This window comes from Microcebus murinus, chromosome 24, assembly GCF_040939455.1.
Source record: "Microcebus murinus isolate Inina chromosome 24, M.murinus_Inina_mat1.0, whole genome shotgun sequence".
In the NCBI taxonomy this organism is placed as follows: Eukaryota; Metazoa; Chordata; class Mammalia; order Primates; family Cheirogaleidae; genus Microcebus; species Microcebus murinus.
This window is the reverse complement of record NC_134127.1, coordinates 29,312,731-29,333,042: the sequence shown is the minus strand read 5'-3', so window position 1 is coordinate 29,333,042 and position 20,312 is coordinate 29,312,731. Positions and strand designations below refer to the sequence as shown.

Here is a 20,312-nt window from a genome sequence, read left to right as displayed (position 1 = left end):
AATCTCTGTCACTCAAAACTCATCTCAAATCTACCCTTTGTGTACAGTCTTCCACAAACACTGAAGAAATCACTGCTCATTTACCCGCAACACAAATACTGCCCTTGTTTAGGTTTTCCCTGTAAGAGGAGACCCTATCTTCAGTACCCCCTATTTAAAATATCCAGTCTTCCAGTTTCACTTTGTTTTGTTTAGAATTTAGCAGATGGCATTAGAATTTTTCTTACCTGCTTATCTACACTATCTGTGAGTTCCAAGTGTGGCGTGTTCTATAGAACGAAGTTCAGCTCAGCACCTGACCTAGAGTGGGTGTCTGTGATATCAGAGCGATTCTTTCCCACAGCCAGTGTTCCCATTATCCAGGCTCCCAGGGCTACGAGGAAGGAGTTCTACCTCAGAACATGCTTAGCGCAGGAACATCAGTCTCGCTGTGGTGTCAAGATCACCTCTGCATTATCCCACATCTATGCCGCTGCCACAGTGTCTATGGCTCTGTTTCTAGAAATAACTTTATTCTTTTCCTGTTTGCAGGAATTCTACCAGGGATCAAAGGGGCTTCCTCCATCTCCCATCCTCTACCTGTCTCTCCATCTCACCCACCCTCACCAGGTTGCTGAAATACTTTGTTTACATCTCCCTTTAGCCTTTCATTATTGTCAATGTTTTAGTAAAGCTACTTGGAATTTACCTTATTTATTCCTTAGAGTATAAATTCCATAAAAAGAAGAACCATGTATAACTAATTTTCCATGCAACACAATAGCTCTCCAGGAACTGAAAGAATATCACTAGATGTTCTATATTCAGAAATATAGACATAAACACTTAGGGCTGAGATTTGGCTACCTGTATTCCCCAGCCACACTAATAATGCATTTGCAAAATATAAGGATTGGCAGTGGTTATCTCTCTGACTAATACACAGCACATACTTCACACTTGAGATTGTACAGCAAAGACCAAAGTGGGGAGGAGTCATCTTCCCACTCTAAACCATCTTTCTGCCATACTATAAACTTATCTTAATCAATTGTTTTAATAAATATTTTTATGTGCATCTCTCAAAGTATGCAAGGTATTTGAAGAATATGTTTCAATTTTATTCTCTAAGAGCTATGAAGAATGGTCTAAAAATATTATTTTGAATCATGTCATCTAGCTCTTTCAGCCATATGAATGTCACCATAACGCTATATTCACAAAAATAATTCATCTCCTCATTGGTCATGATAGTGCAGCAAATGCAAACATTTTAAATGGTAACAAAACAATCCAGTGAAAAAAAAGATAATGCCCTTTATGCAGGAAATGTCTTTGTCTATCACAAACATCTTGAGTACAACAGATTAAAACGGTCATGAAGTCGGGGAGATGCTAGGTGCTCATGTGTTGGAAAGTCTGAATGAGGTGACTTATCAAGAGATTCATGTGGCTTCTCCAGCAGGGGGTGCGGATTACAAACGCGTAACCGCTTTCTCGTCTGTGTTCTCTCTGTTGGGTCAAGTAAGCTACCACAGGGAAGTTAAACAGAAGAAAGTAATTAAGGAAGAACGAGGACAATGAAACGTTCCTGATAGATTAGAAGGCACCTGGGAGAGTAGATACGGGGCCCAGTGTTCTCGGGAGAGATCTGCAGCGTCGTGGAGCACAGATGGTGAAGGAGAACAAGTCCTCAGTAATTTACAGATCCCTGGGAGCCCCGGTGATGGCACAGGGATGAGAGCATCGATGAAAGGTGGGCTACATTTTATAAGACTGTACTCGGTTGTGCATAAGCATCACTTTGCCTAAAACTCAGCTACACGTGTTTACACACATATACCCCATCCTCTCTCAAAGATTCTGCTTAGAATTCAGACTGGAGACCCCAAACACAGGATAAATTCAGTTCTTGAATACTGAGCATAGAGAATTATCCTTCCTCTCCTAACATAGAGCCCTCCAAAAGCTGACGTTCATAGGCTCAGCCTGTGGAAGTGCTGTACGCTCCTGTGCATGGTTGTTTCGGCTGCGATGATGAAGGATTCCAGCATGTTCCCTTCCATGGTGGAAATCACTAGAAACAGAGTACCAGAAACATGATCTGTGTTCCATGTGAAGCAGAGGCATCATCTCAGAAAACAGCCTTCTTTCTACTGTGTTCTCCCGAAAATAAGACCTACCAATAAAATAAGCCCTAGCAGGATTTCTAAGCATTTTCACAATAGAAGCCCCACCCCAAGAATAAGCCCTAGTGACGGGCGTGGCTACGCAGCGCATCTGCACAACCCATGCATTTTGTCTCAGAGCGGTAAAGAAGACGAGCAGCCCTTCTCAGCTGCCCCATCGTGACAGCTACTATCCCAGACGTGACCAGAAAGGTGTGGGCAACCCCACCCACAAGGCTGGCTCCCCCTGTCAGGTCCCGGCCACCCTGTGCGTGCTGCGAGCTGAGGCTTTGAGGGGAAGTCTCCTCAGTGCAGTGAGGAGGGGACGCTCCGCTTTAGGTATTGTGTGTCCCCAGGGGGAAGAAGGAAAGCTGTGGCTGCCATTTTACTATGACGGTGTTCCAGAAGAAGACGACTTAACTATATTTGAATAAATGTAGATTGTTGTACAGTACTTAAAAAAAATAACACATCCCCCCAAAATAAGCTCTAGGGTGTCTATCTTGAGGACAAATATCTTACTTTCGAGGAAACACGGTAGCAGTCCTAAAAATAAATGAGATACTGCACCCACAATTTGGAACAATGCTTTTGCCAAGGTATCTTGCTTTATGATGTAAAACATAACAGACCTAGGCTAATCCAGCCCAGAGCCCAGGGAACTTTGCCAAAGAACTACTTCAGAGGGCACCTGCCTTCTGCATAAAGTCTTCATTGCATTGCCAGACAGACCTACCATGTTAAAAAGTACATAAATAAGGGGAGATATTTCTTGTATTGAGTGCAAAAGCTATTTTTTATTTTCTGTACACAGTATCTGCTATTACAAATCAACAAACTAAAATATGTATTGTCAATGGCAGCACCCACCCTAGTCCTTGCCCTTGGAAGCGGTATATAATTAGTTTTATTTTTTGTTTCTTTTTTGTCTAACCACAGATCCATTATTGAGACTTAGATCTCAGCACAGGTTTCATGGAGACTCTGCCCATCCATCAGGGCTGGCATTGATAAGGAAAATGATTTTTCACAACTGGTTTATTCCATCTTTCACCTAATAGCATTTTTTTTTTTTAGTCAGAGTCTCACTCTCTTGCCTGGGCTAAAGTGCCATGGCATCAGCCTCGCTCACAGCAACCTCAGATTCCTGAGCTCAAGAGATCCTCCTGCCTCAGCCTCCCAAGTAGCTGGGACTACAGGCATGCGCCACCATGCCCGGCTAATTTTTTCTATATATTTTTAGTTGTCTGATTAATTTCTTTCTATTTTTAGTAGAGACGGGGTCTTGTTCCTGCTCAGGCTGGTTTCGAACTCCTGACCCTGAGCAATCTGCCTGCCTCAGCCTCCCAGAGTGCTAGGATTACCGGCATGAGCCACCGTGCCCGGCCCCTCATAGCATTTTAAACGTTTGAAAATAGCTATCAATAACTTCCTAACTCTTCTTTCAGCCAAACCAATATCGAAATTTCTTGTTCCTCAGAGACCATGGTCACCAGAGCTCTCACGGCAGACACAAGCCAATCCCTCCATAGCCCGTCAAAACTGTTTACAGAACTGAGACTGTGATTCTGGACGGGGCACTGGGGCCAACAGAGGGTGGATATGTGATGTGCCACTAGCAAGACTCACAAAGAGTCCGCATCAGACCACACTGCACGTCTGAGCCTCTTCTTATCCAAAATACTCGATTTCTTTGCTTTTATGCTTATGACTTCCAAATTTCCTTCTCATCATACACATTTGAAGTTATTTTATTTTATTTTATTTTTTTACCTTGAGCTAAATATCACATTAACTCCTATTATTGTGTAATGTATTTGACCTATCATTAAAATTTGAGTTTCTGAATCTGTCATCGAATGTTCACTCTTTCCTTCCACTGGTATCGTTATCGTGCCCTGACCAAAAGATATGAATAAAGGCTGAAGATCCAGAAACACCCTTTCTAAAGAATATTCCTAAACACCTATCTTGTAGCTACCTCAAACAAAAACATGGGTCCACGCTGGCATGTTGTCCTGTGAAACCATGAACACGCATCCCAAAGTTACTTGCAGAGAGCTGTTGAGTATCTGCTCTACATATCACCAAGTTAATCCAGAGTTTCTGACAGCTCACTTCTTTTCCAATGGTGTGAAAGCCCGCACGAGATCTCCACCTAGCTCCGGAGCACTTCTCTTTGATAGTGCCCACAAGGAACACTGCCAGCCATCCAGCGATGTCTGTGCGAGTCCTTCAGCTGGCTCTGATAGCGTGCTAGGCAGGAGACTCAACTTGGTTAGACATTCTGAAGTTCTCTTTAATAAGCTTCCTTTCACTCCACGGGGCCAGTTTTTGACGAAAAAAATCCAAAAAGCAGGTATAGCCTTTGTGCTGCCATAACGATGTCTCTTAATGGGAAGAGAGAGCGGCGGGAGGGGGCGCTGCGGTCTGCCCGCTGCTTTGCCCTGTCCCCCGGGGTTTCAGTGCCGACGGCAGCGTGTGAACTTGGCTATCACTTCAAACATGATTTACAGGGTCTTTTTATGGTCCTGAACCTTTTGCATTGTTCCCAACTCATGGTGGATTTGTCCTTCACTACACTGTCCTTAAAACTATATTTCATTCTCTTAAACATGTCCTGGGACAGCTGAACTGCTTCGCAAATTGAATTTCAGAAGAAAACCTGGTGTGCCCGTGTCTGTTTGGGCAACTCCCGTCTCTTCCTCACTGGGGTGATTTCTTTCTGAAAGTCACAGTTTTGGGAGTTGTTTCTTTTTGTTGCAGGGCCACTTCTTTAGAGTTGAAGCCACGGGATTATACAGATTGTTAGCAGAAATTTTAAATATCCTCACCACCTGGCTGCATGTTAGTGTAAGTCATTTCCTGCAAGGACTGTCTAGTTCACCCCCACTCGGTCCAGACAGCCTGAAGGTTACCCACGGTCACAGAGCTTGGTAGAGACTCAGAGCCATTTCCAAGCAGGTCTTAACAACGGAAACAGGCAAAGGGTTAATACAAATGGCAAATCCTGGGGGCCACACAGAAACAGGGCAAAACTAGCCAGGCAGAACAGGCGCTGGGCTCCTGTTTGGGCAGGTGCCTTGGGGTCGGGAGTGGCACAGGACTATAGTGCCATAGCCTCGCTCCTCTCCCTTCTGCTCACTCAGCGTGTTGGTCAGAATTAGCACAGCAGTGCAACCGGCTCATACTGCACCCTCCTTCTGAGAGAGAACATTGACAAAGGAACCCAAAATTTACTCAGCAGCACTAGTTATATTGTGAAGAAGTCTGTGTTCTATAATCCAACATCTCAGATGTAAATGCTGCTTTTGATATTTAATTGGTTTAATGATGTTGGCACATTCCTCATTTCTCCATGCTTTTTCTTATCTGTAAATATTACTCATGAGTTACCCATTAGTATGTGCATATAGGTGGCTATGTGTTATTTCTAATCCTTCTCTAATTTTTTTTTAATACTCTGTGCCTCTTACCATTGTATTATTCCTTATGTTCTGTATCTAATTCCTAAAACATAAACATATTATACACTATAATCTGGGCATTTTTCTTCCCCGTTATTTGCAGTTTAATTTTCTTCTGAGCAAACGGACTCATTTCTGAGCAAATCATCTTCCCAAAGCTCCCGGGGGGTATCGTGTACGACTAAGGTCGTGTTTGGGGATATCTCCAGACAGCCAGTTATTCAGTACACATCTCACTGTTTCTCTATCGAAGTCCTGACCTTCACACAGAAGAACAGCAGAGGGTAGGTAAGGGCTTGTTGTGGATCAATAAGACTTGTGCTGACCCATGAATTAACAGCTATACAAACCAAACATGCTACTTAGAATCCCCAAGGCTCCAACAGTGGCCTTTGCCACATCCTGTATTGGTAATCGCAGGTGAGACAAGGTTCGGGTGGTGTTTGTAATCAGTAGAGCAGGGATTAGGTGTAAGTTGTTATTAATCCCCATCCTTACAATCACTACCAGAGATGTAAGTGTCTTAGGTCACTCAGTTCCCTTCTATAGTGACAAGTCCCACTGGAGTTGACAAGAGAGGACCTGGTCCATACCACAGCTGCCCACAAAAGAGTGCTACTCTGGGGCTGACCAATTGCATAAGAACATTTAGGAATGCATAAAAAATCTCAGAAGCACTGGTGACCCTGTACAGAAAGTACCACATATATTCCAAGGAAATTTCATGGTCGGCTGAAGACTGCAATGACTATGTCCAACAACAAGATATATGTGTGTTCAGTAATATACAATGTATTAAATATATTAAATAATAAAATTACACATATATAAACAGAAAGAGTTAAGTACTACATTTCATGCATATGTGTGAGAACCTTCTTTTAGTGGTTGATTTTTCTCAGAGATTACAACTTTGAGCCTCTTTTTTTTCAAATTGTCCCAAATAAAAAGGAGAACAGGCTTTATTATTCAAAGTTTCCTGGTCCTGGCTTAGTTCCTGAAGTGATCCTAGCTCATGAAGATTCAGAATATTAAACCTTCCAGCTTCTATGGCTTTGCATGATTACAACACTACAGAAAAATCACAGAGAAGATTCCAAAGGACTTTCGCCAGTTAAGGTATTTTACGAATGACTGGTAACCCTGCCAGGAGCACCCTTTAGTAACTACTATAGGTTAAACCGCTCATTTAAGAATGTTCATGCATTTATTCAAAACATTCTTCAACTCATTTTTTAAAATTATCATGTAGGATCATTTAATCATTGGGAAAAAGAAGGCCAAATTATTTCTTCTTAAATAATTTACTGTGCTTATGTTGATTTTAATATCACTTTAATTTGCCAACATATTTAACTTTGTAGAAAGATAAAATGTATAGTATTTTTGAAATCACTTTTGTGTGCCTTACAGTCATGACAGCACTTGAGCATAATGATGTTCTCTGCACCCTATAAAAGAGTCTTTCTGTCACTCACAGCAATATGTGGCTTTCATTTGCTGCTCAGACCACAAATAAAACCCCTTTAGGGAAATGGGCATTTATTGAAACCTTAAGATCTGTACCCCCATAATATGCCGAAATAAAAATAAAACAAAAAACCCTTTAGGTGCTCGGAGAAGACCTCACATTGTGAATTGCAGCACTGAGACCCCAGGTAGGACTTGGCAGCGTCCCAACATTTACGGCAAAAAGTGGTATGTGTTACCTGCCGTCGTCTGTTTTTGAAGTTGCATCTTAATTAAATAAGTGCCAGAATAGCAGATTGAGTTACCCAGACATCGAGTTTCGGTCCCGCTCCAGAGTCCGTTTGCCAGGCACTCTCTGACGTGAGAGCCCACGAGGGTGTAGCCCGTGTTGCACGTGAAAATAGCTGTGGCTCCATAAACCGTCAACGTCCCGATCTTGTTACCGTTCGGGGGAAAAGACAGGCTCCCACATGAGATCACTAGAAGGGAAAAACGATAAAGTGAACATCATTGCAGATTTCAATAAAGTGAACATCATTTCAGATGTCAATATTCGTGGATTACTCTCATCTTTAAAAAAAAAAAAGCACCAATGTTTAGTCTTAATTTTCATGAGAAACATGGGCCAGGGATGTCTGCTTAGGGCTGGGTAGACCAGTCATGTAGGCAGCTTCCTGTTCCTTCTCTCACGTCCTTGCAATGAAAACTTAAAAGTTGAGAGAGTGGGTTCCAAAACATTCTAGATCCCTTCAATGACCTGTTATTTATATATTCATCCTCACGAGTGGCTAAAACTTTCTAGAAAAAATACGCAGCACGCAAACCCATCACCTACGAGCATGCCCATGGAGTAAGTCGGCAGTCTGTCTGCTGTTCCGCCCGAATGGAGACCGAGGGGATGTCATCATAGTGAACTCCTCCATGAGCCATCAGACGTGAGGGATGTGCATTGTCACCGCCAGAACCAATCAGCCCGGACAGAGTAAGCGAGACTGAAATCTAGGACTTCCGGCTGCAGAGGTGGTGTTGGGCTGCTTTGTTCTTTGAGTCATTCGTGTAAGTCGCTGCCCCAAAAGAGCACAAACCACCACATGGGACTTGGGGAGCCACCCAGGAAATTAAAAACTGCAGGTATGAGCTAGACCTTCAGTGCCCACAGGCGTGGTGACCCTGCACCCACACCCACACCTGCTGTCCCAGCACAACTGTTGCTCACGCCCACGCCCACCCGCAATCCACTCTGGTTTAGGAGACAGGCCCACGGGCGCCCTGGCTGCATGTCCTTACCACACCACTTGGATCTCTGCCCTTCAGACCCACAAAGGCCTCTGCGCGGAAAACCACAGCCTCGCGGAGAAGGGAGGAAGCCACGCAGCCGTCCGGCTGCAGCCTCTCCTCGGGGGCTCGAGTGGGTCTTAAATTTTCTGACTCTTCTAGTTATTTATTTAATTTAAATTTCAGAATACCATGGGGGTACAGGCAAGAAGGAAAGTGTTAGGAAAAAGCATTCAGAGTGGAGTGTGAAGAGCTCCCCATGAGTTCTGATTTGCTCGGCGCTCCGGGAAAAGCTGGCAGGGCGGCACATACTTATTAATAGTGAACAAGTCCTCATTAATAGTAAACTGACAGGAGCCAATAAAACACAGTGATGCAAAACTCGGATCCTGCTGTGGGCTGCCCGGAGTCAAGCCTAGTCCTCCAAGTACCAGCTAGGGTGAGTCTGGCCAACTTCCTAAACGTCACACTGGGCCCTGTTTTGGGTGGATAGTAGCGGCTACCGTGCGGGGGCCCTGTTTTGGGTGGATAGTAGCGGCTACCGTGCGGGGTTGTATGCTGGACTCAAAGAGAGGACGATGGCAGTGCCTCAAGCCATTTGTACATAATGGGGCTCAATCAGGATTAGTAATAAATCAGGACCTATTTTATACATTGAATAAAAATGTGCAAATATCTTTCAAGTTGAGTGAAGAAAACATTTTATGCGTGTACCACTGAGATCATCCCTTTTAATTAAGCTGATTTCACCCGACGATGGCTCAGTATAAAAGGTCAGACGGACACAGCCAGGCCAGGTTCTCAGGGAGGTTGCTCGGCAGAAGTCCGGAAGCTCGACTTGAGAGCACATTGCGATCAGAACGTTATTGTCACTGAAAAAGCCTCCGTGATGGATGAGTTTGGGGATTCTTAAACTATGAGGGTGTCATATCTCATGCCTTTGGCAATATGGCTAACATGTTTGCTGCGCCAAATGTCAATGATATTCGAGCAGGATTTAGATTTTTACCGTTTGTCATGAACTTTTCATTAAGCCGTTCCCCAAACACAGCGTGAACTTTGCCTTGAACCATGATATTTGAAGATCCATTTGTAGCCATCTAAGATAATTGGATCTTGTCTTGAAACTTCAGGGCTCGTCAGGGAAGCGTGGAATAACAATGAGACTTGCGTGTGGTTCCTCTGGGAGTCCCAGTGCACCTGCAAAGCGCCCCAGGAAGCCACCCTCTGCTGTTGCACCTGTGTCTGTTGCAACTGTTGAAAATATTTCTGGTGACTATTTTAAGTTTTTCCCCTTAATAAGGTTTACTGCATTGTGAAAAACTAATGCAACAAAGTGCTAGCTTTCCAACAGCTGGACGAGCGGGTTCTGGGCTAGCATTTCCTTGGGTAGCAAACCCGACACACTGGTGAGAACAGCAGCAACGCTTTGGAGAACCACTAAAAATAACCTTTGCAAACAGCACAGAGAAAGCCCTATTTCCATGTTGCCCTCTCCCCCAAAGTTTCTGAAAAGAAAGAAAAATGAATGCATTTTTTTCACCCTCTTCCATTAAAAATGCACTATGAATAATATTCACAGTCCCAAGTGCCTCCCTTGGTCTCTCAGAGCAAGTCCTTGCAAATGCAAGATGCTCCGCTGATGGCATCCAGGACGCCCCCGACTTGCCAGCGCAGTGCGTTGATGGATTGATCGCCGTGGGCTCGCAAGCCGCTGCCTCCCTTCCCACGGGAAAACCTGCTTTCCCTCTTCCCTTCAATGCTGCCATCCACATTGAAATTTACTCTGATTTAAAAAAAAAAAAACAAAACAAAAAACCTCAATGTAGCATATTATTTCTCATACCTGTAAAATCAGCGCTCCTATCCACAGATTACTTATGAGTGTGATAAATAAGTATAAGGTCAAGAGCAGGTGCTTTCAAACGTGTTCTAGCTGGAAAGGCCCGGCGGACCTGCAGACCGGCATGCGGAGTGAGGGCTGGCGTGGGCTCTTTACCATGAACGACGACGGCTCAGAGGGCTCACAGCGGCTGTTTTCAAATACATGAGGCCATGCTGTGTAGACCAGAGTCTGGGATTGTTTTATTAGGCCTAGAGGGACAGAGCCAAGATCAGTCCCTGGATATAAGTCAGAAAGAAGTTCTCACTCAAAGCGAAAACGTTCAGACGTGAAATCAGCTGTCTCTAGGGCAACGGGCTGTTCCTGTGTTATCTGATGTTAGTTGGGCGTTCACTTGTGTGCATTATCAAGACAATTCAACGTCAGGATGTTCTCAGCGATGCGTTTTTCATAGAGGGCTTACTGCGAATGTTGATGACGGATGTTTCTAGACTCCTGTACTTTGACGTCATTCCAAAAACACTTAGGCAAGAGGGGAGAAGGGCAGCAGCAGTGGGTGATAAAGTCTTCTGAGATTTCAGGCAGCACCGCAATTTAAACACAAAGTCAAGTATCCCCATATCTAATACAACATTTACATTTCCTAAAAGTGGAGAGAGGCTTTCACAAGCTTTTGTTAGTGAGAATTCAGTACACACACACAAAAGGTAGATATAGAAATAAATGGACAATATCAATATCAGGGCTTTTGGGGGAAAAGAAAACAAACAGAAAAGCTCAGGCTGGGTCAGGGGGTGACACTAAACTCTGTGTCAGCTTTCCCGTTGGTCACACTCATGGCAGAGCTCCTTCCCCGGACACAGATTTCGTCTCTAACACCGTTCTCCACCAAAAGTCACCAGGGCTCCTCAGAGAGCAGCTGATTTCACGTCAGCAGGAAACACTCCAGACGAGCACAGACCGTCCTGGCGTTATGACAACACAAGGACCTTTCCGAGGTGTCAGAAGGACAAAACTGAAGAAGCCGTGTGGCAGGGACTCCCCCTGGCCACATTGTGACCATCTGAACCGCAAACACGGATTAAAAAGACAAAAATAACAACAACAAAAAAAGCACAGAGTGGCTTCAGTGAGAATCCACCCACTCTGGAAAAATGCCACAGGTCCATGATGACATTCAAGAGACGAATAACCAAGTGCGAGGACAGCCCGTGCCTGGCGTGGGAGGCCAGGAACAGATGGCAGTTTTCGAGATAAACGCATGTTCCGAGACACGGCTGGGTACGGGAGGAGAAAGGGGTGAGGGGTCGCGGCCCCTGTGCCCAGCTCTGTATCGGAACCACCAGAATACAGCGAGCTTAGAGTCAGCGAGACAGACTTTCTAGAACGTCGGAAGCTGGACGCAGTAATGCTAATCAAGGACTTTGCCTTCTTTTCCCGAATGCAGTTGGTGCTCAGCTGCTAACCAGTCTGCTGCAAGACACAGGGAAGCCTGGTTTCCGTGAGCATTCCCTTACACAGAAGGCTCTCAAACGCCAGTGTAAATTCTTCTGCAACGGCGGTTTGAGTCATGAGCATAACAGGCACAGCCTGCATCCATCCTGCCTGTCCCTGCCACGTGCAGACAGGGACCCCGCCCCAGCCCCCGGGAGTCAATGCGTGTCTATTTTTAAGATCCTATTTCTGGTTTGAAACCAGCAAAATGACCTTGGCTGTGAGGGTCTGAAAGAGGCATTAGGTAAGCGCTTCCAAACTCTTCTCCTCGTGCCTCGGTGGCCCTGCCACTGGAGTCCCCAAGTCACAAGTTGACATTCAAGGGTGGGTAGACGTGAAGGACCAGCAAGCCTGTCGGGGAGGAGGCTGTTTGCCACGTGGCGGAAGTGTAGCAGAGAGGAAATTCGCTACAAACTCTGTGAACAGTGATCATTAATTATGCAAACCAGGACACTTGTCAGAATGACCAGGAGCCACTGACAATCACCCGGGAAAGAGGCTTCCTGCAGGGCTATCCCGGGGAAACCAGAATTTGGAACTCCTTGAGGTCAGCGATCCCTCCTAATTTATCTCTGTGCTCCTGGAGAAGAGTCTGTAGTACCGTGTTTCCCTGAAAATAAGACCTACCCATAAAATAAGCCCTAGCAGGATTTCTAAGCATTTGCACAATAGAAGCCCTACCCCAAAAATAAGACCTAGTGATGGCGTGGCTACACAGGGCATCTGCACAACCCATGCATTTTTGTCTCGGAGCGGGAAAGAAGCCGAGCAGCCCTTCTCATCTGCCCCAGAAGAGCTCTATTGTTCAACGTGAGAGATTGAGGCCAATGGTTCTAAAGGAAATAGAGTCGCAAGGAATTCAGGATGGAATTTGGGGTTTGGAGAGTGATGATGATGTTCCAGAAGAAGACGACTTCACTATATTTGAATAAATGTAGATTGTTGTAACTTACTTAAAAAAAAATAACATATCCCCTGAAAATAAGCCCTAGGGTGTCTTCTTGAGGAAAATTATATATATATATAACCCTGTCTTATTTTCAGGGAAACATGGTACGTGCATAATGAACATTTGCTCTGTTAAATGTCGGATTAAAATTAACATCAAAGGTAGGTAAGCATTCATTGTTTTTTCTCTTTTTTTGAATTCTGGCTTATTCTTACTAAGCTGTGTACCTCATGAATTATACACTGGTCTCACAACTTGTTTCTCTGCATGACAATTCCCTGTGAACAATCAACGGCGGATTGTATTATTAAGTATGTCTGGATTGACCAGCGCTCCAAACAATACTAATATTGTTTTATTTTTTTCTAATTATTCATATTTCGTATGAAACTCACTCAAAGCCTTTAACCACTTATCTTGTACCCAAGAGAATTATCATCTCCTCTTTCCAGACAGTGATTATTCGAGAAACACAGTATCTTCGGCGTAAACACGATTTCCCAAGATCCTAGTTAGGACTTTCCAATGTCCAGTGGGTAGAATAAAAATTATCTTTTGAAACGTAGGCCTGCTTTGCTTTCAAGCTGATCTGAAATATCTGAATATTCTAATACTTTAAAGTTTATAAAAAGTGATCATGAACAAGGAAAAGGCAACATTTAACTTTTAATCTAGCGAAGTTATGTTTGAAGTATGTCACATAAAAATGCATATCTTTCCTTGTGATGAAGGACATGCCACATGCCTTTGGCCTATAGGACTAGCTTTGATCTTATAGGAGGATGACATAGTATAATGCCATCGAAGGGGGATTCCACGGATGTAAGCAGTTCAGTCATTGAGCACCGGGTGGCACTGCGCTTGTCACTCACCTTTACAGCCGGGCCTCTCCTCTCCCCCACTCCACGTCCCATTGGCTTGGCACTGGACGAGCCTTCGGCCCTCCAAATAGTAGCCGGGACTGCAGCTCAGCAGCACCTGGGCCCCATACTCGTTCAGAGACCCCGAGACCAGTCTCCAGATGACATGTTCCGAGAGCTGGGCTTCAATGCTGGGGCAAGGCACCGCTGGGGGAGAAACACACTCAGCGTCAGCACTTGTCTCCTCCAGGGATCAGCCCCTGCTTGCTTCGCGTGGCCACAGCCCGTTCTGAGAGACCGAGCGTACAGGGAAAATCAGCCCCTTCCCATGTGAGTTCAGAGTTCCCCTGCAACCCGCATAATCCCATGGGAATGATCCCGTGTGTAAAATGCTCCCAACTGCCTCCTCGCAGATGTGTTGGGAAGCTGCCTTCAGACTGAGATGCAAAGGGGCAAATCCCTTCCACAGAGGTATATGGTGCGTTGGAGTTGAAAATATTCACCGACCTAATGAGCACACATGTATAAAAGTCGTACATGCAATTTGCCTCCATATCCTCTGAGGAACATGGAACAGTAGCTGTGTGATTGGAAACCAGCTAGGACACTAATTTTCAGAAAATCAGATGTCCTTATGTCTTCCTGTCTAGGAAACACACATTTATATCTGTCTATTACTGGATTTATAAGCACACAGACACACACACAGGCTCGCTGCATTGATATTTCTCAGAAAGATGTTTAATGAGTCTTAAAGGAGATAATCTACTCGTGCCACCAGGAAAGGGCCTGGGATACAGTAGTTGCTTAATAAAGAGCAGTGGTAACAATTCTAGTAACAGTAGCAGTAGCAGCCACAGTACTGGTAGTAGCAGTATAATAGGAGGTGGACTTCAAGGAATTTATAAATATGCTGAAAATAGATGCAAAGCTTCAGTTGTATGTGAGCATATATTTTTCTGAAAAGCACAATAAGATTAAAATAAAGTATATGGAGTTAGGGACCAGATCACTTCTCCAAATATGAAGCATCTAATTAGCTAACATCTACCACAATCGATTACCAACAAAAGTGATCAGATTGCTTAATTTACTAAACCTGGAAGAATTGGCTAGAGGAACCATAGTTTCTTGAAGAAGTATAGTAATAAAGGTATTTTACATTTAAATTCTATACAAGTTCATTATAACTGAGTAAAACATAACCAAAAATGTTATACAAATCTCATTTAATAACTTCTCTCAGTAATTTACAAGTGCTATGTGCAAATAAACTTTAAAAATAGGCCTTTTTGGTATTATCACAGTAATATCAATTAGGTATTGAATAAAAATTGCTAATATAAAAATAAGCCTTAGATTTATTTCTCTCAGGTAATTTTTAGACAAAGCAATTACTCTAAATTGAGATGAATATTCAAGTGTTTTATCTAATAATATAAGTAATTTTTTTATCTAGCCAGAATATCTTTAGAATTTCAGGGAAAATTGTCATTTCTGAAAATTATAAAGCCTTATAAATCCATAACTCAATGTGAATCTCACTGAATATTTCAAATATAATACATTGTATTCACCAGAATATATGCTTCTACAGTTAACTTATTTTTAATGACCTGAACTAACTTCTACAAACTCCATTTCTGCCAAGAAGGACTCATCTTTAGCTTACACGAGGGAATCCGGAAGTTTTCTTGGAGCTAATATCATCTATACAGCAGCAATTTCCAAATTCTCTGCAATTACTTCTTTCTTCATGAAAATGTTATTTTGTTGGTTTTGTAATTATCTTACCCTAGTTTAATTGTTTGCTTACATCTCTTTATTTCCTGCTAGACTATGAGCTAACTTATTGTAAAGACTAAGGTTTTTTACAATTTTTTTGAGTATAACATCTGACAAAGTAGGTGCTAATCACATACATTTATAATAATATGCATTTGTGTTTGTGTGCATGTGTGTTTGTGCTTACTTTGAAAATTAGCCTGCCAAGGAAACGTATTGCACCCAAAAACAGAAAGAAACTGAGGAAATGAAAACGTACGAGTGAAAATCAGGAGTAGAAAGAAGTGAGAATAGGAATAAATATTAATGTGAAAGTCCATCTCGTTCTTTGTGTACTAAAAGAAGAGGGGCGGAGTGGAGGTCCCCAGGAATTCCTGCAAATCGTGATTTTATTTACCGTTTTCAAAGACGATCTGAGGGAAAGAGCAGAAAGATCGACTGAATTTGAATAACCTACGACGTAACTCTGGCGGAGAACTAGAGCCGCATAGACCAGGACCGTGCCAGGAAACGTCTCCCCGGAGCCACGGGGGAAGGTCCAGGCCTTGCCCTCGGAGTCCGCGCGCACGCCGGCATGCCTGCCAACGCAGCGCCAAACAGTCCCAGAGGCTCGGCCCTGCCTTGTGGCTGCCAGACAGTGTGTCACAAACAGTGTCCCTCCTTGTCTCAGCTGGTGGAATGCCGTGGCCAGAGTGCGGGGAACAGAACAGCGAGACACTGAACTGCACAGAAACAGAGCGCACTGCAGGTCCCAAGTGTGTGCTCCATCGTGCGACTCGCGTTTCTGGGAGTGGTCAAGTCCCCCAAGCCGGAACCCAGACACTGCTGTCCTGCCCCGCCTCCTGCCCACACCCTGGACGGTGTCAGAACCTTCCTAACCTTCCTTCCCGCCCTCCACCTTCTCTTTTAACCAGCCCCCACCACTGCCTTGCTTCACCCTCCAGAAGCCAGACTCTGCCTTCCGGTGTGAAACTCCACTTGCACTTCCTTCAAGGAATCTCTTTGCACGTCTTCATTAAAAACCTAAAATTTATCCTCAACCCCTGCATGTATATGACACACAAATGATGGTAAAAATGTCCTTAAATAAAACACCACTTTCACTCAGTTCCAAGAGAATATCACCACAGTAACTTGATGCTTTCGAATATTTATCTAAAAAGTACATGACTACTTGACAAATTTACTTCATTTCTTCTTCTCTTTCAACTATTACTGCCAGTCTACAAGGCCTACAAAAAAGTACTTTAATAGAAGATATTTTTTTCTGTTTGGAAGTCCTTCATGAATAATCCTATGACGCTCATTGGTACCGAATTTTCATTTTTAAATTTCCTGTGACCATACATCTCCACAGATCAAAATGGTCAATTTGATTTAGTTGTCAATTTCTTACTGATGTATAATTAAACAATATAACAAAACATTTGATAATCAATTTTAAACACAAAAGGTAGCATTTCATTAGCAATGTATCAATTAATGATACCGATAAGGCATTTTTCATTGTTCATGTGTTGGTAGAAAGACAAAAGCTTTAGTACCAAATTTATTGCTTTTAAAAATTTTTTATAGAGGTAAGCCCTAAGAAAACTTAATGTAAATAAGTAGATGTTAAAGGAAGTTGTTCTGTTACAGCAATCTCTCTCGATTCTCTTACTTAGTTTTATATCACAAATCATTATTATCAAAAGTTGTTTGGTAGGACCTCCTTAAATTTTATTGAAAACAAAAAGTCATAATCCACTGGATTTGCAAAAAGGAAGCCATTGGCTTTCTCTACACCTGCACCAATGTTTTGGTTTTTCTTCTGTTTGTTGTTCTGGATGTGCTGGGATTTTTGTTTGTTTGTTTTCTTTTTCGTTGCGTGTAGTACCTTCCCTTTCTTTCTTTTAAATATATTCAGGGAAATTTCTATTTACACATGCAAACGGAAAAGTGCATGAATCAAAATTATATGTTAAATAATATCTTTACAAAGTAAATAACCCATGTGATGAGCAAGCACATCAAGAGTTAGAACTCCACTGGGGAAACCTGCATCCAAAATACACTCTTCTCCCAAGGGAGGATGAAGGAAAGGATGCATTTCTGAGGACATGAGACTGACCAGTAACGCTGCAGGTGAGCACGACCTGTTCTTCAACTTCAGGTAAGTGGAACCACACAGTACCCACTCTTTACACTTGGGCTTCAATATGGCCTGTGAAATCAATCCATGTTGGAGGCACTGAGCTGCAGTGTTCATTTGCATCACTGGATATTACTCATTGTATAACATTAACATACAGCAATCTATCTATTCATTCCTTACCATGAGCATATTTGGGTGGTGGACCATTTTTGGCTTTTACAAACAGTGCAGCTTAGAGCATTTCATTTGATAAGCACACTCATGCACATATTTCTAGGCGTGGGAATCTTGGCTCATGAGTTGTTTTCAGCTTTTGTAGATGCCACCCAACATCTTATTTTTTCCAAAATGAATATATCAATTTATACTTTCACCAGCAACACATTTGAGTTTCAGCTGTTTAACATTCTTTTCAACACCTGGTGTCTTCTGTCTTTTCTGTTTTACAAATTGATAAATTCTGGTGTGGGAGGGGCCAGTGTAGTGGCAACTACTAGATTCTCTGCATTCGTCTTACTGGACTACGTTAGACAGTATTTGTTTGACACGTGTCCTTCAAATAACTTCACCGGTTCTGGGTTTGCCTTTACCAAGCTCTTGGTCACGTGCTGTGAGGAACGCAAGTGCTGAAACTTAACGTGGCTGATTATACCCACCCCCCTCTGTTGCAGGAGGAAGCAGATTTCCTCGGGCAGGAACCCTTTGCTGAACCCAGGCTCCCGTCTGTCGCTAGGATGGTGGGATCCATGAAGCTGGGTTTGTATTGCCGCTTTGCATTTTGCCTTTCGCACTGAGGTCTTTATCACCTTGCCGAGACTTTGGTCGCACCATGATACAGGGCAGGTTCCATTTCCCCACGCTGGTACCCAGTTGGGCCATTTTTTGAAGAGACCATCTGTTCCCTTGCTGCGCTGCAGTGTCACCTTCATTCAAGAATCAAATAAATATTTTTATTCATTCAAGAATCAAATAAATAAATATTTTTCCTGATCTCTGCCACTCCCCTTTCCTTGTATCCATATCGCGGTTTTAATTCTATTGTCAGCATCATGAGCCTACATCCCAGGTGCTGTCAGGCATGCACCGTAGGTGACAATTAGGCGTCTCTTTTATCATAAAGCACGGTTGAGAAGGATGGAGAAGAGAAACACGTTGTTTGAGAGAATGCACGCAAACAAGGCATCCAGGGAAGCGTAAACCCGGACGCTCAGCAATTGGAAAGTGATTTTCCTGAAACTTTCCTTGCTCACGGTCCACCTTGAAAACAACTTGCATCCTTAGGGTTATGCTGCCCGGCTCCAGCTCACTGTGAACAAAGGCTATTTAAGACCCAGCCTCTCAGCAATGGGGACACACCTAAGGCGGCGGTCCCAATAAATCTTTTCTACCAGGGGCACTCCAACAGATAACCTGGCTTTAGCACCACCAGTTCGCTGGGCTGGAGTACCCTCCCTGCCCCACCCTGAAGTATGCTCATTCTTAAGTCAACCCTTTCTTGATTGGATTAATGAGAACCACAAATCTTCACATTCCTCCCCTGTGAACTGCAGCCTAACTTAGGATGGAAACAAACTGCAACCTAGGCCGGGCGTGGTGGCTCACGCCTGTAATCCTAGCACTCTGGGAGGCCGAGGTGGGCAGATTGCTCGAGGTCAGGAGTTCGAAAGCAGCCTGATCAAGAGCGAGACCCTGTCTCTACTATAAAATAGAAAGAAATTAACTGGCCAACTAATATATGTAGAAAAAATTAGCCGGGCATGGTGGCACATGCCTGTAGTCCCAGCCACTCGGGAGGCTGAGGCAGTAGGATCGCTTGAGCCCAGGAGTTTGAGGTTGCTGTGAGTGAGGCTGACACCACGGCACTCACTCTAGCCTGGGCAACAAAGCGGGACTCTGTCTCGAAAAACAAAACAAAACAAAAAACAAACTGCAACCTAACCAAGAGGATATTCTTGTGACAGGTCCCTGAGGCTCAGCCAATCACAGGCCACCCGCTGCTCAGACCACACCCACACAGGCCCACCTGCAGCCCCCGGGCTGCTCCCTTCTGCCCAGGGAGGCACCTGCCCAGGTGGCTGGGTGGGGCTCCCTCAGCCCCTTCTGCCAGCTCATGCACTGTCACTAACACCAATCAATTCTGCTGAGTTTAATTTGTCAAAAGTTTTTCATTTTCACGGGTGGAAGGAAAATAGTTTGAACGCATATAAAAGGGTTGAAGTGCGTTTCGCAGGCGATTTTTCCTCGGCCTTTGCACTCTTTTTTTGTGGTTTTCTGAAGATTTTGTGTACACTGTTGATAGCCAGAGAAAAGCCAACCAAGAGATCAAAGGGGTTGAGGACTGATGGCCACAAAACATCATTTTTCAATTAGGCTAAAAATAGTGAACTGAGAGGACTTTTTTTTTCCAGAGAAAAACAAAAACAATTAAACTAAGTGCCAGTAAAAGAATCTACTGCCTCGTAGTACAAATATATATGCACACAAACACATACCCAGTACAAACACAAACACACACAGATATGCACGTATACCGTTTACACGTGTGCCTAAAATTGTTTATATTTAAATACAACACAAGCATAAAAGGCTATAAAAGTCAATGCCTAGCAGTTTATAGAAGCATTATTCATAATTGCAAAACTGGGACGCAGCCAAGACGCCCTTCAGCAGGCGAATGGGCACATGAACCGTGGTGCATACAGACAATGGGATATTTTTCAGGCATAACTGAGCTACAGAGCCATGCAAAGACGCATATAAGGAGGAAACTTAAATGTGTATTACCGAGTGAAAGACGCCCATCTGAAGAGGCAGTAGCCTTTTCTCACTGTGGGATTACAACTCTATGATATTCTGGAAAAGGCAAAAATACTGAGAGGGCAAAAAGA

The 20,312-nt window shown here is 43.6% G+C and overlaps 1 protein-coding gene across 2 annotated transcripts in view; it reads right to left on the bottom strand.

The window, feature by feature from the left end:
• Positions 1–20,312, bottom strand: part of CSMD1 (CUB and Sushi multiple domains 1) — a 1,569,742-nt gene that overhangs the window by 51,886 nt on the left and 1,497,544 nt on the right. For both annotated transcript variants that reach the window (XM_020282735.2, XM_075997279.1), the window contains exons 51-52: positions 13,518–13,712; positions 7,390–7,563 (exon numbers count right to left, since the gene is read on the bottom strand). In XM_020282735.2, the coding sequence (XP_020138324.2) occupies positions 7,390–7,563; positions 13,518–13,712 (369 nt within the window). The remainder of the gene's footprint in view (positions 1–7,389; positions 7,564–13,517; positions 13,713–20,312) is intronic.